We start from the raw sequence: 27021 nt of genomic DNA on the forward strand, positions 1-27021 counted from the left end.
ATTCCAGATTGGCCAGGTTGCTTTACGTGTGCCAGTCTACCCCTGGAGCAAATATATAGTTTTAAAGGTGTTCAGCTGGCTGGTGATGTACACTCAGAATTCATTTCAATTCTCTCCTGCAGATGGCACCATATAACAGAATGGAGAAATTGCTGCAGCTGATAACATGGCCAGGCATTCCACTGAGATCTTAGTTCAGCCATGAGCAATCAATTATTAACATATATGTTTTAAACCCTACAGCTGGAAAGCCCTACAGTTGCACTGGCAGGGAGACATACCAGACTGATCTAAAAAGTCTCCCCAATCTCTATCTCCTATGATTCTATTTGCTCCTCTCACAATTCTCTCTCTCCTTTTTGAGGCTGACTGACAAGCTGAAAAGAAATGCAGCATAGCAGAGGGGGGAAAAAAGCCCTGTGTCCAAACAAAAGACAGGTTGGCTGAGAATGCAAAACAACATACCCTTCCAGCAAAAACAGACAAAGAACTTGAACATTTGGAACTCCCTTTTTTGATGTGCTTGCTAATGAACAGTATTTCTAGTAAACAAGTTTACTACAGAATAAAAGAGACAGACAAGATATAAAGACAGATCAGTTATGCATTTACAAGCAAAGGGATGGAAATCAAAGTTTTTGATAAGCATAGCACATGATATGTCTGTATCTCCTGTATATCCGGTGTGCATGTAAGTTACTTTATAGGTTTGGTAGCTAGTAACTGGCAAAGTGATAAGAAAGGTTCAAAATGATCATGATTTGAATCTTTGTCTAATTTTTTTCCCTGCAGTATATTTTTTAAAGCTTTACTGTCAAGCCTATTTTGGCCAAATTAATCTGTGATGTAACTGCACAAGAAGTGAGATCAAGGCTGAATTTGGCCTGTTGTGTTGAGCTAGGTATGAAAGTCTAAGTATTTCAGGCCCTTCCATTTTTGCATGACACTCTTGAAAATAACTGGCAGGAGACTGGTAAATAAATGATCAATTGCACTTTATGGCTGCCAACAAAACAAGTTCAGTAAAGGTTTCCCTCGCCTATAACCTCTGAGACACATGGCCACTTGAGTCCCAGTCCTGAAAGGTGATCCACACAGGCAGACCCCGTGCCTGTGCAGAACTTCATTAACATCAGTGAGACTCCATATGGGCATAAGGATCTGCCCATATGGATCAGGATCAGGATGTGGGTTAGGACAGGAAGGTCTGGGTTGCTTTCCCCTCTCAGGTAAATCTCTTTCTTCCCTGAGCTCCCTTTTAATAGACAAGGCTGTTGCCTTCTTCCTCACAGCAATGTCTGGTGATTAGCTTCTAAAGTGTTATTTTCTTAAACTCCATGTATTATAAGCGAGATGGCAAGGCTTAATGTTAGCTGGGATACCAGGGGACTGCAGACCAGGTCTGAGGCAGGTCAGTTAAAGAAAGGCGGTAAATGAGAAAGAAGGTAAAGACAGGACCAAGGCTTAAGTAGTTAGGAGTTAAGCATTGTCTATCTCCACCTGGAGTATTTTTATATACATTTCTTGCTCTTTTCAGAGTACTTGTAACTGATGCTGTAAAGCACACATCTCAGCCATGAGGCACCCCTTCTCAGCATCCTAAAGGGACACAAAAAAGAGAAGACAACCACTAGAGAAGCAAAACAAGTACACAGTCAACAAAAGAAGAGAGAAAAACTATACAACCGCATATTAAATCATCAAAAGAATAACAGTAATTAAAAACACAAGCTCCTTGCCCTCTCAGGCACCATCCAAAGGTGGCAGTGCTCTCCGTAACAGACAGTGGACAGACAGACCCAGAGCTGATCTGATAGTGGCTGGAGGAAAGGTAGAGAAGAAGAGGAAGAGGGGATCTGGTGACTGCTATGATAGCATCAGCAGGTGAGTGTGATGGGTATAGCTCCTACCCCTTGCAGCACATGCACAGCTCCTTGTGCAAGACAGAACCATTTGCAGCACCCCTGGAACAAATAAAAATGTGAATAGGTGTAAATAGATGTTTTGTGCCACGGTTGTCATGCACCTGCTTGTGTGAGACTCCCAGGAGCAGTGCCAGGAACTGTAGGATGGATGCAAAACTCCACAGCTAGTGTGAATGCCCCACACCATTGCAGTGTGCTATAAACATAAGACTGTATTTTATAAACAAGACAGAGGCTTCAGGCACGGCAGATACAAGTTGGAATATGTCAGAAGGAGAAAACTAAGGCCATTCTTTTCTGTTGATGTGCATCCCAGAAACAAAGGGCGATTCCTATGAGCTACTTAACGTACCAAAGACACTAAGGGAAGATATTGAGACCAGTAAATAAGAAAGGTCAGGCAGCTGGAGATTTGGGATTGTCCATGGGCTCAGAGAAAGGAATACACTGATTCCAGATTGTTATGCTCCCTTTTACCCATAACTAGTGTCCCAAGTCCCTTCGAACCAGGAGCATACCACTCAGGCTTAGCTGCATTCCCAGTGTGTAGCTTTTATGAACTTGGCTGGTAAGGTAAGCGTGAAATCAATTCATGGCCCTTTATTATCATAAATACTATTAACATACAGAGCTAATCAAAAATACAAGCAGATCAAAGAGGAGCTCACAGTCTGCTATTAAATTAAGCTGAGAAGATACAAGCTTAAAGTAACTCAGTAACACAGGATAATCCTACCTAATGAGGCTTGGCATACATTTTCCTTTGCACCACTCCCAGTAGCTCTCCAACTCCTGAGCTCTATAAATGGGGTGCATCTCTCTGCAGTAACTTGACACTGAGGCGTCCTCTGCACTATGCTGTTGCAGCTTGCACTGGTGATGCAAGGTGCAACAATGCAGTGTATTCCCACTAGCCATCCTAGTGTGGGGTCATTACTGTCCCACACGGAGCTCTCTGCAAGCATTGGAGAAGCAGTGCAGGTACCTATCCCACAGTATCTGGTATGGCTACCTAAAGCAGGTGCATTGTAGGCATAATCAATATTTGGCAGCAGTATGAAGAATACATTTATACAGCATAATTAATATAGTGGTAACAGTTATATTCTTTGTACGATAACATGGAAAACTCATTAAAACTATTATAACTGTAGTTATAAGCTGTACTGGAACAGGTCCATTACTATGCTTATATTGTAACAATGACTGTATATAATTTGGTTTCCAAGTCTTCAGTGTTTGGCTGAAAGTGTTTTCCAGAGGAGGAAACTATCTATTTTACAAGGCTTGGTGATATACTGATTGGAGACTCCCAGTCTAAGTAATAGGACTAAATGGATCCCCAAAGGCTTTGCACACTTTACTGACCATATCTATCTATCTAATCTCATTTCACCCAGCCCAGCCCCCGTTAAAATTTATCTCACCTCACTTTATCCTTGCTTTTTCACTATCTCCCTCAATCCTTTTCCCTCTTCTCCCCCTCCCCCAAAATATATTTCTGTCTCTTAAAATTATTTCCTACCTGTACCTGTAATCATTGGTAGCCGTTACTTGGCAACTTCACAGCTACTTGTTCTGCTTGAATTCACTCTCCATTTCCTCACTTTTATATCCTGCTACCCAGTGCACTCTATTATACACCTCCATAATTATGAACATGTCCATTAGGTCACCTCCAAACTTCCTGTCTGACCAGAACAAGCTGATGTAGCATATTCTTCAGAGCAATCATATTTTCCAAAAGGGATCAGAGCTAGATACTGTTCACTGGATTAGGTGTAACCAGGGTTCTGTACAAAACCAATCTAATTCCTCTGATATATAATCGTTTTTGAGGAAGAAAGAGGAGCTCAGGTTTTTAAAAAGGATGGAGCCAGGCAATCAGGGACGTAAAAACTATGGGCCAGAGCCTGAACAGCTAGGGATTCCTTCAGTGTGATGAAATCAAGGAGTGGTGTGTAGAAATACCAAAGCCAGCTATACAAACCCCTCCCCTCTGAATAAGGGGTATCTCAGGAAGAGGATTGTGTCCAAAACGTAGTATGCTCTATGGGGTGGTTAAAAATAAACTCAATTTTGGGCAGCCTGGAGGCTGCTCTATCTTGTGTGTTGGACCAAATCAAACCCTGGCTTTCCTCAGGCCTGGGAGGAGGGAAAGGTCACCTTTACCCTTGGCCTACCCTTTCTCGGGTCCTTAGCTGAACAAAGCATAGACAGACCTGAAGATCTGGTTCAGCTTAATCTCTGAGATCACTCCCTTAATTTATATGGGTTTACCCTACATATAAATTTGATCCAAAGTGAGCAATTTTGACCTGCACCCTGAAAGTAATGTGCTGTCTGTGGAGCTGAGCATGGGGTGATCTAGCCATGCTGCTCCTGACTTCCGGGAACGTGGGGAGCAGGATTTTGCACCTGCTTGAGTCTAAAGAGCTAAGGACTTGGAGATGCTATACGCTTTCATTATAATCCCTATGATATCTTCATGGAACTCACTAGTTAATTACATCTTTACTCATCACTACACCCTAAATCATGCTTCCCTAATTACTGGCCCTTTGAAGATTCTAATTTATCAAGACACAAATGTGCAGTAAAAATACAGAAATACCAACATGGAGAGTTTCAGAATAATAAAGAATCTGTGTCCCAAGAGTTTAATCCCAGTTTCATGACACTTCCTTTGTTAGAGAGACATATATCCCTGAGAATCCAACTACAGTTGTTATATTGCAGACTGTTCAGCAATTCTCTGGGCATTTTTCCAAGTTAATTTATTTTCAACGTCAGGCACATTATTCAATTAATTATAAAGCAAACATTGAGGTTTTCAAGAGATGTTTCTGACAAAGCTGTAGAGTAAATATGCGTGAGAACAGCAGGGCTTAAAATCTCTGTAAATTTTAACATCCAGCCCTGATTGCTATAAACAAAGGAGATAAGTCCTTAGGGGAGTTATTGATGAGTGAATCACAATAGATATCCCTAGTGGCCTACTAAAGGGACAATTAATCCTTTCTCTAGTGATGAAAGTGGATACACCATACTTCTGACAGTGGATCTTACAGAAAGCATGCAAAAGGAGAGGTGACCTTGAAACACTTCCAAAATTCTACAAGGACCTCCACACCTTTCACAGCTTGGCAGATTTAAAATGTCCAGCAGATTTGACTCTTCACCATGGCATTTCTATTAAATCAAGGAATAGGAGGTGGAAAGAGTTAATATCCACCAACGCCTGGTTGCCCTTGTAAGCACAAGACATAAATTTACAGGGTATGGGATACAACCCCTTAATCTTAAAAAGGGTTCCCCCCTGCTCAAGGCTGTGCTGAAAAGTTAACCCCCTCCATCACGCTCACCTCATAGGCGCCTGCCAAGAGGCCGGGAGGAAAACAATTAATTCCTGACCCTGAATTTGACAATCAGTTTAACCCTGTGTGTGTGAGCAAGAATCAGCATGGCAAAGTGTTCACCCTAATCAGACCTGAAGATATCACTGGGTCCAAGTACGTTTCCATGTGCTTTTTCTGTCACTGAAAAAATATTTCATACTGGAGGGGAAATAATTTAATAGTTCTTGGTATTGTCAGCATTAGTGATTAAAGGCAGTGATTCTAGATGTTTAATAGGAGCAATGGGAGACTGGCAATGGGAGCCAGGACTCCTGGGTTTTCATCCTGTCTCTGCCAGACTTGCTGTATGACACTGGGCAAGTCACCTCCCTTCTCTAGGCCTCAGTTTCTGTATCGCTATGTGGGTAATGGTCCTGATTCTAGAAGGCCCTTAAGCACATCCCTAACATCAAGTCCATAAGTCCCAATGATGATTGTAAGCCCTTTGGGACCGGGACCATCTTTTTGTTCTGTTTGTACTGGTCCTAGCACAATTGGGACTTGGGCCATGACTGGACCGCCTAGGCATTACCACAATACAAACAGATAAATAAATAGTAATATAAATGATTTACATGCTTGAAGTTAGGAATGTGCTGAAGGACCTTCCTGAATCCAGGCCAATAGTAGTCAATGGGATCAGAGAGCTGTGTGAATTAAGGGCTCAGGGCAGACGTAGAGTGCTATGGAAGGGCTAAATATAAGTGTTATTGTCATCACCAATAAGTTATCACAAGCCTCGTGATATTTGATGGTTTTCTTTAAAGACCTAGGCCCACGTCCTCTCAAGTATTTAGGTGAAATCAGTGGGAGTTAGGCACCATCTCCTGAAGTCATGTGACAAGGCGAGACTCCCAGCTTTCATTTAGAAATAAAAGTAACTTTCTAGCCTTCGTGGCTGCAGAGAAAAGCTAGAAAACATGACACGAATGCACCCCCCGAGTCTCCAACCCCAAAACGCAAACAAAGCCCCACAAGTGTCTAATTGCTTTAAAAATCTTGTGCTTCCTAACCCCATCACGCGATTTTGGGGGCAGCCTGCCTAATGATTACTGAAGGTGTGGTGGTGCTGCCGTGTCCGTTTCCTGCATGGTCCTGTCCCCCTCAGTTTCCCTGACTTGCTCTCCATTTTAGATCTTTTTATTCCCCATCTAACTTTTCTCCCCCTCTTCTCCTGATTCCAGCCCCCTCTCTTCTACCCTTTATCTGCCAGTCAGATTTCCCTCTACCTTTCTTCCCCTCTTCCTCTTTTTCTCTCCCCACCCCCTCTTCCTCTTCCTCTTCCTCTCCCTTTCCCCCTCTCCCTCCCCCTCTCTTGTCTGTCTCCTTTTTCCCCCTCCCCTTTCTCTTTCACCTGAATCAAGACGAAAGGGGATGGTTTTTAAGAAGATTGACAGTTACCTCCTCCAATCACTAAGCCCCTAAGCTCTTTCCTTCCTCCCCCTAACCGTGCTGTAGCAGCCAATCCGAACCCAGGGCTAGGAGTTTGTCCCTTTGCCTCTGCCCAATCCGATGGCGCCGCTCTCCCCCCCAGCCCCCGTGAGAAGGAAGGGCGGGGGGGGAATGTTGTCTGGGCTTTCGTATTCTCAAAGCTTGGCGGGCCCGCGAGGGCCTGCCACTCTCTACGCCATTGGCGTGGCGGGCGCACTTGGCGTAGGCGCGCTAGCCGGGGTTGCGGTGCAGGCGGGCGGCGGCGGCGGCTCTGCGGGGCGCGGGCAGAAGGTGAGAGCGGGGCCGGTGGCGGGTCCCGTGGCCGCGCCGTCCACATGCCGCGGGGCGGGGGAGGGCGCTCCGCTCACGGTGCAGAGGCGCGGCCGGCCGAGCGGAACCGGGCCGGGAGCTCGAACCGGGCCGTGGCGGGCGGGGGCCGCGGCACGGTTCGGGCTGCTCCTGCCGCGGTGGCCCCTGGCGAGGCCGCCGTGGGCGGCCGGGAGCGGGCTGGGCTGGTTGCGCGGGGAGGCGGAGGCGGGCAGAGACCGGACTCGGCTCATCGCATGTATCAGAGAAGCCCAGCCCCAGCGTGGCTCGACCCCCTCGTGTAGACAAGGCGCTTGCAGCCGGCTCCCCTTGCAGCCGTGTTTAGTCCCTGGGCTTTCGGCGGGTTGAAGTGGGCACCGTGGTGAAAATGGGTCCGGACGCATGAACTTGGCTGACGTGAGGACTCGCTCTGGTGCCCCTGACCCGGGGGGGGGGGGGCACGCTTTATTATTCGCACTAGTTGGAAAAAACGGAGAAGAAAAATTGCAAGTTTCGTGTGTGTGTGTGTGTGTGTGTGTGTGGAGAGGGTCAAAATACTGAAACTTCCCGAAGAGCTCTGACTTACCCCCCCCCCCGGCCCGCATTTCACCAATATTTCTTCCCGGTTTTTCATCAGATCAGCTGTTAGACTTGCCTTCCTTTGTACAGTGCTTTGAGATTTATGGATAAAAATGGTTCTAGAACAGATGAGTATTAAACACTTCTTCCAAAATAGAGAGCAACCCAGGGGCAGTAGGCAGAAAAGGGGGAAAGGGATCTCTGAAGCGGGCTAACTGGATTCCTCCTCCTTAGATTGCAGTGAGGTTGAACAGAATCTTATCCACCTAAACAGGTTTCAGAGGAGGAGCCCAGGACTGGCTGGGACTAATTTACTCGTTTCCCTCCCTACTTGACATTAGAGACCTGTTGGAGCAGTAGCAACAGACAGCAGAGACCTGTGTAAAGTAGTCGCACAAGGGGAGGAGACTGAAACCGAGAAGCCTTGAATGTGCAGTCTGCAGACCTAGGATTTCTTCAGACAGACTAGTTCAGGATGACTTCCTATCAGAGATGGTTTCTGAAGGGGGCCTGATGGACACAGAGCACCACAGCCTCTAAACAGGAGAACTGCAGGCAGGGGAGCTCCTGCTGGTCCGGAGCTTGAATTTTTCTCCCTCCTTTTCCTCCTTGGAGATGTTCCAGAGGTTTACTCTGTCCTCTTCCTCCTCACCTGAAGCCTGCCAGGGCAATGATCCCACAGCCAGATCCGACCACCAAAGAGAGAAGAGGATTGTGCATTTAAAGCTGGGCCGTCATTGCAATTGAACTGAAATTTACGCTCTCCTTCTTCCACTCCTGAAATAGCTGCCTGTTCCTCTGTTTATCTGTGTGCATTTTGAGAAGCTCCTTTCTGACTCTGATTTTGTTGTTCTGCGTTCCTGGACTTTTCTCACTGAGCCTGCCCATGGCTTTCCTGATGAAGAAAAAGAAGTTTAAATTTCAGACCAGTTTCACCCTGGAGGAGCTGACTGCTGTTCCCTTTGTGAATGGTGTTCTGTTCTGCAAAATCAGGCTGCTGGATGGAGGGGACTTTGCTAGTTTGTCTTCCAGGTAAGAGGCTCTGTGTAATTCTCTCTTCTCACCACCCCCAGACTTCTCCTTTCCTGGTTAAACTGTGTTGGACTGAGTTGTTTAGTATGTTGCTAACACTTGCCTGCCTCTTCCACGTGATTTTAATAATCCTGGTGCGTGCAATTTCTCTTCTCCCATCGGGACATAGCCCTGAGTCTGGTCTTTGTTGGCCAGCTCTATGTGTGTGGCCTCTGACCAGAACTGAATTGAATTCTTCAGCTATTTGGAGGTGACATTTCTGAAAGATATTGGGGTCTGATGATAACTTTGGATTACAAGTCTCCCCCCACCCTCCCAAAAAAGAGAAAAAGCTTACACACACTACATATGAAAGAAATAGCCAAACAGTACTTTTGCCTAATGAGAAACTTAACTCAGTAGAAAATTGCATCTAAACTGATTGCGTGAACCCTGCTCAACTTTTCTCTCCCCGTTTGCTTCTGAATTACTGTCCTTGGTAAGGGTTGAAATAGCTTGCTTTGCATTGCAAATTGCCATGCAAAGGAAAACGGCTGCCTGGAAGTTAATGTTGTTAGTTTTAAAACCATGGTTTATCTTCTCGAATGAGTGCTGTTGAACCTCCTGTTTGCTGTAACCTTTTTAATGGAGCGAAACACTCCAGCAATAATGTAATCTGTAACATTTGGACCACTTCTGTAGAATTCTTTTATAAGGCCCCTTTCCCATTGTGGGTTGGCTTGGATTCTCTCTGCCTGCTTGGGGGCTCTTTGTCCCCACTCTCACTACAAACTGCTAATCAAAATCTGTTTTGTTGCCAACTATGCACATTGATTATCACCTCCTGCTATGCAAACACAAATTCCAAAGCAGCCCTGGACTTGCTGTCTTACTGCCTCAGTATGGTTAGGACAGCTTTCAGTTGTTTTCAGAATCTGTTTTTATATTAACCCAAGAGTAATTAATCTTATTTAAAGGTAACTGTTAGTGCCGCTTGGTCTCCAAAGGCTCTTATGGCACTGTATACTGAACAGTGGGAGCTGTTCCATTCTAGGAGAGAGGGTTTTTACTGGCCAACTGTAATCCTTTTCTGCCTTGCAAATATGTATATGTGTGTTTGAGCAACCCTGCAGCAGAGCACCAAGGCCTGATTTTGCAGAAGTGCTGAGCACCCTAACTCCAGGTCATGGGAGCTGCTGCACCTCTGGAAAAGCACACCCTAAGTGAGTTCCTCCCAGGAAAAAGTCTATCAAAATAACTCTTCCTTGCAATTTTCTCCCCTGTTAGATCCCTGGGTTTGGTAGAAGTAGCTTATCGCAGGAATTTTAGCTGTATGTGAGCTCAGGAAGGAATTAACCCCTTTACTTCCTAGATCAGCTCATTCATTAGGAAACTATTCCAGGTGAACTTGGTCTCCCAGACTGGGTTTCAAGCTTCCTCCTGTTGTCCTAGAAAGCAGGTTTCAGGAGTGCAGGTTTGGTGCTACTGCCAGCCTTGTGGGTTGGCATTTTGGGTGGTTTTTTAAGCTGTTTGAGGTTCAGGAGTTTTCTCAGCACGTTCAGGTGCCTGCAGAGAAATCCTCTGTAATTTAAACCAAATGCATACGTTACTGTGACTCTGCTTGATTGCTAATAAACGAGCAAAAGGGGAAGCTGGATGTTGGGTTTGCCTTCTTTCCGCTAGCCTGTCTTTGGTCTAACTGAAAGCATGTGGGAAACCTGTTCCTATTAGAAAAGTTTCTAGGCTCAGTGGTATTAATTCATTTGACCTCTTCCAAGACTTAGTCTCTTACAGTCTCTCTAATGGTAAGAAATGGTGATCTAGGAATTTCCAGAAACAGGGTTACCATGTACTGAGGATCCCCAGACTTGCCTTTACTTAGTTTACTGCCTTTTCCATTTACTGTGACCCTTTTAAAATTCTAAAGATTTGGAGAGAGACTGGGGGAATTAAGAGAGATTGTATCCATGTTGAATTGGAAGTTTTGTAGGTGACTAAGAATTTAGCTAGAGTCTGTGATTGGTTTTTTGGTGCCAGAACATTTCCAAAAGAGACTGGAATCCAAGGTGCTTGCTGGGGCAAACCATCTGGTGTAACGGAGATTCTTGCTGTGTTGATTATGGTGTGGTACACACCCACGTACAATTTCTAAATGCTGACTGTCATTGGCAATAGAATGTCAGGTACTCCCTTCTACAGAAATTTTTCATGATTGGGCAAGTAGAACAGCTGCCACTGCTCTCCAACCATGACTTTTCCAAAAGGAGAGAGGTGGAAACATCATCTGGGTAAGGAAGCCTGTGTACCATAGGGAAGACTTATAATGGATTTTAAAATTGGTTTAGCTGAACCAATTTTAAAACCTGTAAGGAAATTTCCCAGATTAGGCCAATCTTTGATGTAGAAGGAGCCCTCTTGGGGTTTCAGTGGAAGAATTCCTTCTTTTGGAACATGATCTGCAACAGAGACTCTCTCCTGGTATTTGCCATGGACTTTTAGTTAAGAAACCCATGGACACAAGGGTGAAAGTTTTGGTGAGAGTTCAGGGAGGAAGCATATATGATCAGTCACTCAGTAGCATTAACTGGGTCAGATTGATATGACCAAGCAGTTTAATTACCCAAACTGTGAGTAAAGGAGAAGTTAGGAAGCTTTATTCCCATATCCTAGCAGGATATCTTTGTTCCAACCTGAACTGCATATACATGTTACTGTTCCATACAGTAGAGTTGGATGGAGGCCTCTCCGGGTTGTGGGGCATGCAGATTCCAGCCAGAGAATGTTAACGCCCTGAGGCCGGAACCCCCTCCTTTAACTGAAACTGTAGCCAGTAGCTCCACTGGCTGAGGCAGAAACAAACCAGCCTATCTAAGAGGGGAAACAGTCCAAAATGCATTGTGACTTAACGCGTTTAGGAATTCAGAATATCCTGGAAAAGCTCCAAGTCCCGTGAGCGCTTCCAGCTGGTTTGGAGTTCTCATTTTCAGAAGTGTGCCCTCTTACGCACACGAGCTGGCTTGGCGGTCCACATTAGGCCTTGGTGATCTTACAGTATGAACTTGCAAGCTGTAAATTCCTTTTCACATTTCCCCCGTAATCAAGTCCTCTCCTAATACAGCCTGGAAGAGTCCTGTGAGGATAAGACTTATCTTATCAATGTCCATTTACAGTGCTCTGGCAGAATGACTGGCTATTGTTCTATGTTGGTTGAGTGCTGTTTAGTTGGAGTACAGAACCTGGTGTTCATGAAAGCACTGTTTTTTAGAGCCAGGCGTAGGGCAAACAGGTGCTCTGCAAGTTTTCCCACACAGCTCTACCAATATACCGCTCAGGTATATACTTCTAATCAAGGTATTTAAAAATCGCCTATCACCATTGTATCAGACTGCCTCCCAAGTATTCAAAATAGAAATGAAGAGCAGGGCACCAACATGATGTATTCATGGCCACTGGTCTTTCTAAGCAGATCAGCTGCTGCATTCTCCCCCCGCCAGCTTTTCCAGGGTGTGTACCTTCCACCTTCAGTGTTGCAATGGCCTAATCTAGAGATCTCAAATGCATAGATCACCACAGCCCACTCTCTCTTCGATAGGATCAGCTCAATCTTCTAGCCACTTGCAGGTGGAAGTGGACCTCCCCGAGGCTACATGATCAGCCAGTAGCACCAAGAAACCCAAAAGGGACAGGAAGGCTGCACACTGACATGAGAAGTTGAGGGCTAATGAGTTATTCAAAATACAGACAACATCACCACAGCGTTGTCTGAGTTGTGTGATAGCCAAATGCCCCTTATCCAGGTGCTGATGTTGGCTATCCGTTCAGAAAGCTGGGGGACAGTGCTGTCTGCCTCTGATGTAAAGGAGCTGCAGTACCAGGTGTCATCCACCTATGGCTGACACTTCAGCCCATGTGGTTTCACTGGCTCTCCAGTAGCGTCATACTGGTGTTGAATATTATAAGGGAGAGGATTGAGCTTTTAGGGAATCTGCCGCTGATAACTCTTGAGGTGGAATGCTTGTCCATAATTATCTGGGCTCTGCAAGAACTGAGCCATTTCAGGGCATTTCCATTCGTCCCTGGAGGTGGAAAATCTCATGCACTTAACCATTTATCTGTTCTGTTAAGTTCAGTTGATGATGATCATAGTTTTGGCTGGTGTAGCATATTAGTTTGGTTTCCTCTGTGCCTCCAGCAAAGTGGTCCCCAAACTGTGGAGCATGCCCCCCTAGCAGGGAATGAAGGAACATTTGGGGGCATAGTGGGGCCCAGGCCAACCCCTATGGGGGGGTGGGGAGGGAGTGCCCCCTAGCCCTACTCTGCCCCAGCTTTGCTCCAGCCTCAGCCCCTGGCTCTGGACACAGCTCCAGCCACAGCTCTGGCCCATCTGCAGCTCTGCTGCTGGACACAGCCCCGGCTTCGGACATGGCTCCAGCTTCTGCTCCGGGCTCCAGCCATGGCCCCGCTCCTGGCCACAGCACCTGCCCACGGCTCTGAGGGGTGGGGCATGATCAGAGTCCATTACGGGTAAGGTAGGATGTGACCTAAAAAGTTTGGGGACCACTGCTCTAGCGCTTGAACTCTAGGTTAGGCCAGGGAACTAGTTTTTTTTCCTCTTTCTTTCTTCCACAACTTAACAGCTGCTTATTGGCAAGCTGAAGTGGTGGAGTTGTGATCCGGGAAGAGCTGACCCCGTTAGGGTGGTCTGGCTCATTAGGAGGCTTTTCAGTGCTGTAGGTTGGGCTGAGGAAGTTGCTGATGTGGAGTCTTATGACTTTCAGCTAAGTGCTATAAGAATGTGAGGCCACTTCCTTTGCTGACTGCAGTGTTCACAAACTTTACCCCAGAGAAAATGAAGGCAAAGTAGCTGGCCTTTGGAGATGCACTTGGTGCAGCTGATGGTCCCGTGTGAGTTAGGATCTGGCTCTCAGAGTTGCTATGACTTTCTTTGCTCTTCTGGATGAAGAATGTGTTTTGCTTTAGATCAGTGCTACTCAAAGTATACCCGTGCCGGTCCGTGAGCCATCGGCTGCTGGTCTGCATGCACATTGGGGGAAAAAAATTGCAGGTCCCCCACATCAGAACTCCTTCTCCCAAAGTATACTTGAAGCACTTTACAGCTATCCTTATATGGCACCACTGAAATGCAGCTGTCTCTGGGGTCAAAGGGAATACAGTACACAGCAGAGGGAGATGCTGAAGTTTGGGCAAGAACGTCAGGGAAACCTCTGCTTGTATAAAATGTGCCATGAGATCTTCCATGTCCATGCAGAGTAGCCAAGACACTTTTTTTTTTTTTCAAGGTCTTGTCTGAAAGAGCAAAATGTGGTACATTGCTTACAGTTCTTCAGTGGATGAAGGGCTGTCTCAATCCTGCTGGGATTTAAACCTGTTTCCACATAGTCTAGGTATGTCAGACATTAAGTTTAGGGAATTACACAATCACCTTCCATAGTTAGTCCCTGCCAGCATGAGCAAAATAATTGTCTATAATGATGGGAAAGGATGGGAGCTAAATTCTGCCGTAGGTTATTCTCTTGAGATCCCACTGATTTCTGAGGTGCAGGGGTCTAACTGAGGGCAGAATTTGGTTCTAGTTGTAGGGGTAGCTGCTTGTGTAGTAGAGCTTGCTTCATCCCAGCATCTGCAGGAGCATACAGCAGGGTCATTTCTGAAGGGCTCTTGCTGCAGGCATAGCTGGAAGTAAAGGCCTTCCCTGTGTAGAGACAAAAAGCTCTTTATACCACCGAACAACATCACCAGATACAGGAGTTTAGGACAGCTGTGGGTGGAGCTGTGGCCAGGGGTCAAGGCTGGGGACGGGAGCAGAGCCGCAGCCAGACTGCAGTGGGGGCCGGCAGCTGAGCCCACGGCCAGATGAGGACCTGCTCCCAGCCTCGGCTCTGGCTGGGAACAGAGCCGAGGCCAGGGGGCGAGGCTGCTGGTGGGGTTGGGGACAGGGCCAGCCATGGGGCAGAGAGCTGGGGATGTGGCTGTGGGTGGGACTGGAGCAGAGATGGGGGCGGGGAGGGGCTGGGTGGCGCGCCTTCCCCACTCCCTGTAGGGGCTGGCCCCGGTTCTGCCACACACACACACACCCCAAAGGCCCCACAGTTTGGGAGCCTCTGCTCTAAGAGTTAGAAAACAATATAGAGAGAAACTAGGTTGTATAGACAATAGAGAACAACTGTCTTCATCTGAGGTTTGAAACCCAGTGGAGTCAATGAGGTAGGGAAAATCCAGATAGCAAGACCTATAGAGAAGTCTTTCTCACTGACAGAGGTGAGATGGGAGTGACAGAGGAAACCAGTGCTGGAGAAACCAGGAGGGAGAAATAGAGTAAGACACAATGGCAAACTGTTGTGACCTAACAGCAAACAGTCAGGTGTGGTGCCGTTCTCCAAGCTACCTTGGAGCTGCTGTGTGTTTACATTACATTTTCTTCATACTTTCTTAGCCTGTGGTTTGTATGCCTGTGGCTCGTACACCTGCGACATCTGACCTAGAGAAACTTCATTCGGAGCTGTTGCCTAATGCTGAGCCAGTCTGTTCCTGTTGTAGGTCACAGTTGCAGAATTCTGTTAACCATTTGCAAAACGATGTTAAAACGTTCCTGCTCTGGGGGCTGTATCCTGTTATCTAACGATAGTCCTGTAGACGCCATAGCTCTGATTTCCTGTCCTGCCTAGTGCCTCGGAAATAGGGTTCTGTGGCAGAAGATGGAGTGTGACTTTATTCTCTGTAACTGACATGGCGTGGAAAGCTCCAGTAGACGTGTTGGGACAGGGATCACATTACCCCCCCCCCCTTTTCTGATCACTGATCCTGCACCAACCGTTGCTCTGCCAGCTAATACTTACAGCCTTTCCCATATGACTTTGAGCAGCCCATATTTCAAAAATTGCCCACTAGGAATAAATGCTCTACACTGGGGGGAGGGAACCTGTGGCCCTGTTTAAAAAGTTGCGGTATCCTCTGTCCACTCCATTGTGGATTTAGGCCCAATGCAGGAGGTGAGAGGGGGGCACAGAGCCTGGGAGATAAATCCTCTGAAGGTTTGTAACTACCCTCCTAAATAGAGGGGAAGGAATAACCAGCTTTTGGCTCATCCCTCTTTGTGAGTTGTAATCTGTTTGAGCAATTTGGGACCCTGTGGTTTTGGGGCACATCTGTTGGTATTTTAAGAGGCTAATAGTTGCCCATCAAACTGTTCTAGTACCGGTTTCCAGATATATACCAGGGAGGCTTATATTTTATTGCAGGAAATTGCATCTGCTATTTCAGAGTATTCTGGGAAAGAACACCCACTTCTGCTCTTCGAAATCAGAAACCACTCTCCCTTCCCGGCAAGTCTAAACATTGGCATGTGTGTTTGGAGCACCTCAGGCATCCAGGCTCCCTGCCTGCTTGACTGGAGAGGATCATGTTTGTGGGAGGATGAAGATGGCTATGTCTGGATATACAATCTCCTGTATCTAACAGGATTCATTCAGCGTGCTTCCTTGTGGCTGCATTGCTGTATGGCATTGGAAAATTGGGTTTTTAAGCTCCTTTGAGGTGGATAAAAATTGTAGCTTTGTTGGCTCATCGCATACTGGCCCATGATCTTATTGGGTCTATCCTGGACCCTTAATCTGGTAATGCTGTTTTTATTTGGTATGGGCCTAGGACCTCAGACCAGTAATTTAACTGTTACTGTGAGAGGTGTCAGTGCCTTGTCCCACCCTAGCACATCTGATTTAGAGAAACTCCCTTTCTTTTCCTGCTGACTTTTGCTCTTTGCCCATGTCTTACTCTGTGCACCTGCTGGAAGGCATAGTGTATATCACTGTTATCACTGAGTCAGGCGTTAATGTCTTCGGTACTATACAGCTGGGCTCTGAATCTCATTTTAGTGGTTTGGTTTGAAAGGCACTTCCCACTAGACAAACAGTTGCACTTGTGTTCAGAGGAGGAACAACGTTGTTGTTCTTTATCTGTAGCCTGTTGATGAGCAAGGAATTGTTCTGCTGGAGCTAAATTTGCTGATTTCCGTGAAAGTTTTTGTTTTCCTATGCTTCTTGTGGGATCACCCCTTCTAGATGTGTTGATGTGGCTGAGCTGAGGGAAAAAATGAGGGAAATGAGATGGGATATGGAAGTGAGGAGAGGGAATGAAAAGGAAGCACAAGGAGACTTGAGGTCCCTTTTGGTAAAGATCCACATTAAGAAACATTTTGCCTCTCTTGCCCTTCCCTCCTTTAGAAACTCAGCTGCCTGCATTTTGTGCTTCTCAGAGATAGTGTCTTATTAGTGAGTGATTCCTTGCCCTCAGTGTCTGTGGGACCATTGCAGCTCTGGGACTGACTACCTCAGCCCTGTGTCTGTCTTGCCAGCTACCAGTCCATATGGGGAGAGGTGATGATGAAGGGAAAGCTGCGTTAGGGTCCTGCCACCATAGCACCTCCCTCTGTATCACACTCCCACTGCCCTAGTGGGCTGAGAGGCAAGGGGCTGAAGTCAGATCCTCCATGTGCCAGGAAGCAGAGACTGCCTTGGGCCTTGTCTCCTGGCCCTGAAGCTAATTGAAAGGATGTTGGCTGTGCTGAGGGTAGGTGCACACTGGACCTGCTCTAAAATAATCTGGCTCTAGTCTGCAGCCTAAGAGAGAGGCTAGGATTGTTGGTAGCTTGTCTGTAGCTGTTAATCAACAGGAAGTCCTCTCTCAAAATAGAGTGGAAGTGGGTTTGTGTTGTGGGAAGATTAAACATATCACTTTCACTTTAAGAATAAAACTACAGAAGAAACAAAACACAAATATTTCAAAAAGAAAAGGAGTACTTGTGGCACCTTAGAGACTAACCAATTTATTTGAGCATGAGCTTTTGTGAGCTACATCGGATGAAGTGAGCTGTAGCTCACGAAAGCTCATGCTCAAATAAATTGGTTAGTCTCTAAGGTGCCACAAGTACTCCTTTTCTTTTTGCGAATACAGACTAACACGGCTGTTCCTCTGAAACAAATATTTCAGTAGCATTTCTCTAATGGGAATCTGATAAGTGACTATTTCTGCTTTAATCAGTAGAGATCCCCCCTAGCCCACATGCTGGGATGAAAGATTCTCTCTAGTGTATGCTTAGGTGTGTACTTGCACTGTAGTAGGAAGAGGCTTGATGTGTGACACACCCCCTCATTTCAGTTCTGTAGCTGGAGTGTACTTTATGGGTAAGACTGCTACAGGGTTCAGAGGCTAAAATGAAGCTTGACAAGCCTTCTAGAATTGCTTTTCAACTAGCTTGTTTTTCCCTTAGCTTTTTAGCACTTGGGCTGAACTTTCCAGGACTTGGGTAATGGCTACAGCCACATTACAACAAAAAAGGGTGTTTGTGTCTTTGGGCTTGGAGGGTGGGCAGAAGAATGGAAGAGCCGGGTGTCCAGGATTTTCAGTGGGTTCACTTCAGAATGGATGGATTTAAATCAACTTTAGTCTTGTTTTGCATTTGTACTTTTCAGTTATTTTCTTAGAGCTGTTGCTTCTCATTGCTTGGTAACCATTAAAATGTTGATTTGCAACTAAATAGAGCCTTTGCACTAAATTTGGTGTTAGTTTTTGTTAATCAGAATTCACTATTTACACACTTATTTGAGTGTTTCTATAGCTTAACATACATGTATTCCAATTCTTTACTTTAATCCTTTGTATTATGGTAGACAATGGTGAATGATGGGTTTCTTATTTACTGGATAATCTTTTTTTTTTTTTTTTAATTTACTTGTGACTTGTGTCAAGCTGCATTTGGATGGAAACTGGAATTCAATTAAATTCACACACAAAATGGTTTTTATTAGTTAAATAAATCTACCTAAAATGTGCTGGGTACATAAGGGAAAAAATTATGTATCAAAATACGTCTTGTGTTTAAAACTGATTTATTAAACAAAGGAAGTATCTGTAGTTAGTGAATTGAACTGATTGGTTCTGGTGACCGTGTTCTTTGAGATTTTAGAACTAGTAGATCTCATTTTCTCAGACTTCATTTTTCTTCAAAAAATTGGAAGAGGGAAAATGAGACTTCCTGCTCTTTCAGCTCCCAGTCCATTTCTGAACTTCGAATGAACTAGTCATTGAACTAAACTAGCTGAAAAACTGAAATGAAGAAAAATAGCCTCTTCTGCAGCTGCAGAAAAGTCTACTGCTGTCAAAACCTGGTTTAGCACTTCAGCAAACTGTGGTAGCTGATGCTTAACCAGTGACTTCCACCAGTTCAGTGGTTTGATTCTTTACAAGTTTGCTGTTCAAGTTTCATTTGTTTGAATATTTTTTATTTAACTTAAAATTATTTTAATACATTAACATTTTAATGTAGTAATTTAAGAATTTTAATAGATTAATTTTTAATATAAATTGTCATAATTTCAAATATAATTTTAACTAGGTTTATTTTTAAAAAATAGTGTTTAAATTAAATTTTTAAAATCTGACTGAAATCAAAAGACATTTTTATTTTTATCCACACTGCTTCCCTTTGGTGTCTTTTCTTCATCCCTGCAGACATTCTTCTCCTTATTCTGGCTGTCTTCTTGCTCTCCTCCTCCTCTGTGTTTTCTTTGTACTTCTCCTGATCCATCTTTGTGTCCTGCTAAATTCAAGGGCAGAATTTAAGGTGCTCGTAGTGCATTGATCTTTCCAGGGTCATTCCTAGTGTCCCTCAGTACTAGAAACAGGCAATAGCTAGGCTTAGGAATGTAGAAATTGCATGTACTGGATCAGACCGGGGCCAGTTTGATCAGGTATCCTGATTCCAGCAGTGGCCTCTACCAAATGCTTCAAAGGAAGGTTGCAAGAAATAGAACTTTACTGTAGACAGTTATGGAATCACCTGTCCGTAGGCAAAGATTATTCCTAATCTCCATTGGTCAGATTGGTTTATGCCCTGAAGCATGTGGGCTTTTATGTTTTCATTCGTACTCCAGTAACATTGGGTGGCTTCATGTGTGTAAATGTCCAATCCAACACTACTTTAGTCACAACCTCAGTGCTACCCTGTGTGGTAGTGGGTTCCACAGGCTAATTATACATTTGTGTGGAAAACCTATTTCTGCTTATTGGAAGGCTGCAAATCTAAAGCCAATTTCATTGAATGTCCCCTTGCTCTTGTATTCAAAGAGTGAGTGACTAGCTGTGCCCGATACACCTTGTCTATGCTGTTCTCTCCACAGATCAGCCTCTAAGACAGCAACATTGGGAGTGACAGTTCTGCCTTATGTGTTTGTGGAGTTGTCAAGTTTACATGGACAGCAGGGGGAAAAAATCTTGGTCTATTACTAAGTTTCCTAGGCACTACGGTAATACAAATAATACCCAAGTCCACTGTAAACAAGGAACATTCTGGCCCCGATTCTCTTCTACATCTGAGCATAGCTCAGAGACAGAGCAGGGTGGTGGGTCCCTGATCCTCAGTCACTTGGTCCCAGTGGAAGTTAGAGCAGTAGGAGGCTATTCTAACATCTGCCACTGGCATAAGCGCTGTAACAAAGTAGGCATCACTAAGTGGTCTTAGCAAACTTGAGAATCCAGCCTTCTGTTTCTGCCTAAGCTGTGGCTCGTGTGAGGCTACCCTGATCGTTGTTCCGGGTATGGCCTGAGAACCATACCTGTGAAACGACAGCGTCCTGCCTCCTAGATTGTGTAGAATATGCTTGCTGTGTGTAGCTTCTGTTTGAGTATGCCGAAGTGACAAGGACACCGTGCAAGCCTGCTGCCCTAGAACCCTTTACATCTTGCAAATGACTTCCCCTATGAGTGAACAGGAGAAGCCTTTGTGCGGGTAAACTCCCACAGCTAGCAGCATTAATAAGGATGCCTGAAGATCACCTGGTACTAGGAAACCTTCAGAAAAGTGTTAAGTCTAGAAATAGATTTCTGCAGCTTGAGATCTGATACCAGCCAGGAACACCAGTGACTGTTGCAGGGCTGTAAATGGGTGTTGGCGTGCAGTGTGAACAAGCGTCCTGCAGATGGGGTAGAAAGGTGCTGCTGATTGGAGACTGTTCTCATTTGAACTGTGGTGTGGACTCTGACTGTGCACTTGGGCACCACTTGAGAGTGACTCAGGATGGAACATGCCCAGGAATATCAGGGCATTCCCTCCAGACTGCTTTTAATAACCCTGGGTTTGATTTCAGGCTCGTAATGCTGATACGTCCTGCATTAAAGACTTGAGCCAAATCAGTGGCTGTTGAAACCCATTGTGTTGGTGGAATTACACCAGAGGTGAGCTTGGCCTTTTTGTGTGTGCTTCTTGGTTTTTCTTAATTTCTGAGCTCTGTTTATGCACAGAGAGCTTTTTCTTGTATATCTGGTGACGTAACAGCAACATCTTGTATGCTGCGTAATAGGAATACGATCAGATTTTTCCCTGTTGGACTCTCCCTTGCAGCGTTTCTTCAGCAGGAACTGAGTTTAGTCAGCAAGAAACTGACCCCTAGAGCATCTCCAAGTGATCGCTGTATTTATGAAACTTTTTATTCATCCCACAAACTTTGTCCAGGCTGTTCATAGCTAATGCTTACTAAATAATCTGTACAGCTTGCGGAACTGGGAAATCAGCACATCTTTATTTTTGGATCCCCTCTTTGCTACTAGCAAAAAATTGCTAATAGAAGATCTGCTCTGAAAACGGAGATTTAATCCACTTTGTCCATATTAAGCACATATACAGGGTCATCTTGTAAAGCCGGGGTAGCCAAACTTACTGTCCGTCTGAGCCACATACGACAGTCTTCAGAAGTTCAAGAGCTGGGTCACACCTGCTGGGAGCCAGGGGTTGGGGCTTCGGTCCTGCTGGAGCCCCGGCAGGTGTGCCCTACAAGGCCTAAGCCCTGAGACCCCCGCTCCCCACTGGGCATAAGCCTCTACCGCACCACCCCACTGCAAGGAACAGGTCCTGAGCTTCCCCCACTCCCGCCATCTAGTGGGTGGGGAATGTGGGGAGGGGACCCATGGTAGGCTCCGTGAGCTGCACTTTAATGGTAAAAGAGCTGCATGTGGCTCGCAAGCCACAGTTTGGTCACCCCTGTTATAGAGCCCCAGATGAACAGCTTCAAACCCTTTCCCCTGGTCTTATCCTACTTAGATCATGATAAGAAAGATAAGATAAGTCGGTGACAGAGGGGAGATGAGAATCCAGGAGTTCTGACCCCTAGAGTGTGTCTTCACTGCAGAATAATTTGGGCTTTTACTTAGGTGTTGCCCCAAACCCTTCTGTCCATGCCCCAAACCCTTTCACCCAAGTTTGGTGCTTTAAACTCTGGTTAGCTGGCCTGGTGAGTGTATAGGCTAGATCTTGTGTGCCCCTTTCACTGAGGCTGGTAACCCCCCCCCCCCAACTTTTCAGTGAGGACACAGGCTAAGTCACGCAAGTGCAGATAGTCCTCCAGCGCCTTCCCACAATTCCCCCCATGTGCCCAGAAGGACAGACCAATTTAACCACAGTTCACTAGGAAGGTAGTGTAGAGCAGTTCAGCTTACCGCAGCGCACAAGAACATGGAATATGCTCCCCAGAAGTCCTAGCAACACACAGGTGTGTGCAGCACCAGTGAGGACACAGTAAATCAAGTGTGGCTTAGCCGTGTGGCTGTGCCCGCCTAGGCTAAACTAATCTGAATGATCTGACCTGTGTGCCAGTCACTGGAGTTAACGGTGCAGCAAAGACCCTAATTCCTTGCTCTCACCAGCATAGTCCATCTGAATTTGCTTATAGGGGAGTAGTAACTTGGTTTGGGAGCACAGTAGGCAAATTCTTCTTCGGCTGGTTGGAGCTGTTGCAGCAGCTATCAGACCAATGGGAGTGGGAGAAGGGGGTAGTGTTTCAGTAGACGGTGATCAGAATTCAAAAAGGTGTATTTACCTGTGTTTAAGATACACATCTTTCGTAGGCTTGTATCTCAGTAACTGAGTGTCACCCGCCCAGCAGCTCTCATTAGTCATATCTTCTCTGGGACTGCAGCGTAAGCTCAGTTTGACTGACTCTTCTATTCTTGTGATATTTCTGCTTCTGGCACGTATTCCTGGCCTCTGGCCAAAAGCAGTTCTCGTTGTTTTTGTAGATGTGGCAATAAGACCTTGGGTTTGCATTTTTACTTCATGTTGGTCTTTGGTTCTTCTTTTATATGTCGGTCTTTACCCTCCCTCCTCCCCCCATAGCCTTCGTCTTTCCTTCCTGTTATCTGATATTTTCATTAATGACTTGGATACTGGAGTGGAGACTAGGCTTATAAAACTTGTGCATGACGCCAGCCTGAGAGGAGTTGCAAGCACTATGGAGAACAGGATTAGCATTACAAATGACCTTGACAAATTAGAGAATTTGTCTGAATCCTTAAGATCTCTTTCTACTGTCTCTTCCCTTAAATCCTAATAGATGTTTTGTGCCTATAGGAAGGCCTATAAACACCTTTTTCTATAGGGTTTAACTATCGGCTGTAAGGTTTTTTGACTTATAGCAAACGTCATATTGAAAGTGCTGGCATCTTAGCATATTTCACTTCTAAGCCAAGGGTTCTCAAACTGCATTGCACCGCGACCCCCTTCTGACAACAAAAATTACTACATGACCCCGGGGGGGGGGACACAACTGAAACCTGTCTTCCCAGGTGGGGAGCCAAAGCCTAAGGGATTCAGTCCCAGGCAGGGGGCCTGTAACCTGAGCCCTGTTGCCCAAGGTTGAAATCCTTTGGCTTCGGCCCCGGGCAGTGGGGCTCGGGCTTTGGCCCCAGACCCCAGCAAGTCCAAGCCAGCCCTGGTGACCCCTTTAAAACAGTGTCACCACCCACTTTGGGGTCCCGACCCACAGTTTGCCAACCGCTGTTCTAAGCTGATTTTCTTTCAGCAGTTTTAGTTCCTAGATGCTATGAGCAGTTGAGGATATTTTCTTACGGTTTGTACCTCTGATTTCAGGGGCAGAGAATGTACTGCAGGGTGTGTTAAGGGTGTTTGGAGCTTGTAGAATGACCGTGCGATATCCTATGGAGTGTACTGGAGGCCATTTACTTAAGAAAGGGGTGTTTTGTGTGGAGTGCAGGGTTGTGTTAATATGCCTTTCAGTTTAGCTTCCTGACAGTAGGATTTTTTTCTCAGTTTGGACAAGCAAAATTAAATTATTTTCCACCAAATAAGGTGCTAACGTACAGTTAGAAACTCCGTATGTATACATTTGTAACTAGGGGTGAATGCCCTGGAGTTCGCTTTACTATTAAGTGTAGCTGCAATCCCAAATCCCATATTAGAAATATCACTCCCCTGACTTGAAACAATCTATCATTCCTCAGTACTAATGACCGTTTTAGAGAGTAGTAATTTTTCAGTAAAATGCCATACTTAAGATTGGTTTCAGAGTAACAGCCGTGTTAGTCTGTATTCACAAAAAGAAAAGGAGGACTTGTGGCACCTTAGAGACTAACCAATTTATTTGAGCATGAGCTTTCGTGAGCTACAGCTCAAGCTCATGCTCAAATAAATTGGTTAGTCTCTAAGGTGCCACAAGTACTCCTATACTTAAGATTGACTTTCCTCATTTAAATAAAATTGAGGCAGCAAAGGACCCCCTTCCTACACAGAGCAATGGCAGAAGTAGGTGCTTCATTACCTTTCCAGGGGATTTCTCGGTCTGTTCTTATTGTGCTATGTTCTGTCACCTTCTCTCTGGTTCTGTTGGTTTCTGCTCTAGTTCTTTTCCTTCACCTGCCTTTCCCAACCCTGGCACTACTTGCTTCGTCTGGTTCCATAGAGAAGTTTGATCCTGACTGTTGTCCATCTCACTTTCTCAGCTGTCACTTCAGTTCTCTTGGGTAACTCCTTTCGTATTCAGCTTCCACTAAACCTTATTCCTGCATTCATCCCTTCTCCAGTTAAATGAATATCACCCAGACTGTTCTGCTTATTTAAACTGCGGTAAATCAAAGCTCATTTTCTGCTTCAATTTCCTTTTAAATCCCACTGAACAGCAGAAGAAATAGAACCATCCCAGGGATGGGGGAGAATTAAGTAAGTAACTTTCGTAAAGCACTTTGAAAATGTATTTGTCATACTGTATAATTTGCCTTGATCCCAAAAGGGCTATTGTAGCTTGTTGAGCAATCAGGTTTAGCATTTGTGTTGTCTATGGGTGAGTTGCCTTAAAGACAAGACATTTGTAGCCTAGCATTAATATGAATGACTGAATGGACAGTGGTGGGTTTTTAGGGGATGTGAGTAGGCATGTTAATGTACGTATGTGACTGCAGTTAATGTATGTATGCAGCAGGAGTAAATGGGTTTGGGAATTCAGGAGAGAGTGAGTTTTGTGAGTAGGTGGATGTGGTGACCCATATGAGTGAACTATTTACTTGAAACATTTTTTCATGGAACACCCAAATACTGCTTTTCTCAAACAATAAACATTTGCTTACTGAGTCTTCTCTGAGTAACAAGGGTTTATTTACATCATCTGTCTCTGAACCATTCTTTTTCTACCATATCTGTTAACATCTAGCCCATAACAGCCAGCTCTTGTTAGTCTGAGAATACTGGGGTTTTCAGGGAAAGAAGCATGTAGATGTGAACAGCTGACATTCAGCTATTTAGTTTGGCTATTGTTTTAATGAGTGACATAAGCTCGGTGGTAACTGAATGATATCAGTGTGAGTCATTGAGTAGCTAGTATCCTTTCTGTTCAAGAAAGACAAGCTCTGGATATAAATGGCTTTTACCATTTAGACACTTACACGTTGCTCTATTCCGGGCTTCATCACCTTAGATTTCTTACCACATCATGTATCCAGTGTTTTTCTCTAGTCAGTGGCATCTCTCAGACTCCTGGAAAGTTCAACAAAACTTTATCACAAAGCACTTAAAAATTTGTTGGCCACAACTTGCTTTCTTTCACTCATCTCCTCTTCCCAAACACGGACATATCTATTCTCGTGGAAGAAGACGGCCCCACAAAGTAGTCCTCTTCAAACCACGATCCCCAGAACAGTTTCCTTCCCAATTGAGAAACACGTGCAAGTGAAAGGAGGGAATTCCTGCCATCTTGTACTGCTCCAGGTGTACATGTTCGTTTTCACTCGTAGGTCCTTTATATGGCTGTCCCATGGCTTGCTGCACAGATATCAATCTGTTTAATGAGTGTCTGTCTCTACAAACTTAATTGATTGAATTTTATCCAGAAGTTGGAGGCATAATAAATCCACAGGAAACAAGCATGTGGCAAAGTGATCTGGAGGTAGAGCAGTGAGAATTCAATACATGCACTTGGAAGGTTCTGCACTGAAAAGCATAAATGCCCTACGTGCAGGGAGAGGAAGCAAACTGCACAGACAGAACAGCAGAATTGGGGTCCGGCATGAGAAACCGATGTGATGGGTGCAGCTATTCAATTAAAATTAATCTTGTCCTGGTGTTACCATAGCTGCTGTATGAAGAGGATGGTATCAGATTTGGGGAGGTGGCCATGTGAGGCTGCAGTCACTAGTCCAGTGATTTTGAAAAGTTTTGAGAACCCTAGGTCTAATGATATACAGTACAGCTTGGGCTGTTTCTTTTTAATCAACATCAGAAGAAAAATCTTGGTGCTGTACAACCGGTGTCTAGGAATCTATTCACTCACCACTGCCATGGTCTGCTGTGCAGCTGCATCTGGGGCTTAACACAGCAGCCATTTTACACCGAAAAACTATGTAGTGTAAGGTGTGACCTGTGTGAGTAACAACTTTAGCTGAAACTATGAGGAAATGTAAGTAGGCAGAATGTAACCACCCAGTCTTTGTCAGATCGCTGGGGTTAACTCCCAGAATGCATCCAAGAAGTGCTGTGTCCTCATTAATGGCCACAGGTGGTGAGGACCTCTTTGTATCTCCTCCTAACACTGTGCTCAAATACTGTTGCATACTGAGTCATCAGCATCCCTTCTTCCTGTAGGTTTCAGAGTAACAGCCGTGTTAGTCTGTATTCGCAAAAAGAAAAGGAGTACTTGTGGCACCTTAGAGACTAACCAATTTATTTGAGCTCACGAAAGCTTATGCTCAAATAAATTGGTTAGTCTCTAAGGTGCCACAAGTACTCCTTTTCTTCTTCCTGTAGTACATGGCTGCTCTTCAAAAGTGTGTAATCCAGCTGCTAGCCCTGCTTCCTGAGAGCTGAACACCTACGCAGGTATTCCCAGTTTTGGAACACGTGCAAAGACCATTTATTGGCTTGTTTCTACCTTTTCCCTAAAATCTTAGAATGGATGGGGCAAGAGAAAGACAGGCTAATCAGTATTAATTGGTGTTCCCTAAGAAATACCTCTGTGCCTACCTCCCTCTCAATCCTTGGCGAGTTTAGGGACACACCTGAGGAGTTAAAAGCTGGGACA

At 45.1% G+C, this 27021-nt stretch overlaps 1 protein-coding gene across 3 annotated transcripts in view; it reads left to right on the forward strand.

Moving 5' to 3' along the window:
• Positions 1 to 6895: 6895 nt before the first annotated feature.
• Positions 6896 to 27021, forward strand: part of EEIG1 (estrogen-induced osteoclastogenesis regulator 1) — a 45325-nt gene continuing 25199 nt past the window's right edge. Inside the window, exons 1-2 of one of the 3 annotated variants that reach the window (XM_048822955.2) lie at positions 6896 to 7045; positions 7981 to 8671. In XM_048822955.2, coding sequence (XP_048678912.2) covers positions 8526 to 8671 — 146 coding nt within the window. In that variant the 5' untranslated portion in view covers positions 6896 to 7045; positions 7981 to 8525. Of the gene's footprint in view, positions 7046 to 7913; positions 8672 to 24631; positions 24672 to 27021 lie in introns of those variants that run through there. The other 2 variants (XM_048822956.2, XM_075120621.1) reach the window with 2 other exon arrangements.

This window comes from Caretta caretta, chromosome 16 (assembly GCF_965140235.1).
Source record: "Caretta caretta isolate rCarCar2 chromosome 16, rCarCar1.hap1, whole genome shotgun sequence".
NCBI lineage: Eukaryota > Metazoa > Chordata > Testudines > Cheloniidae > Caretta > Caretta caretta.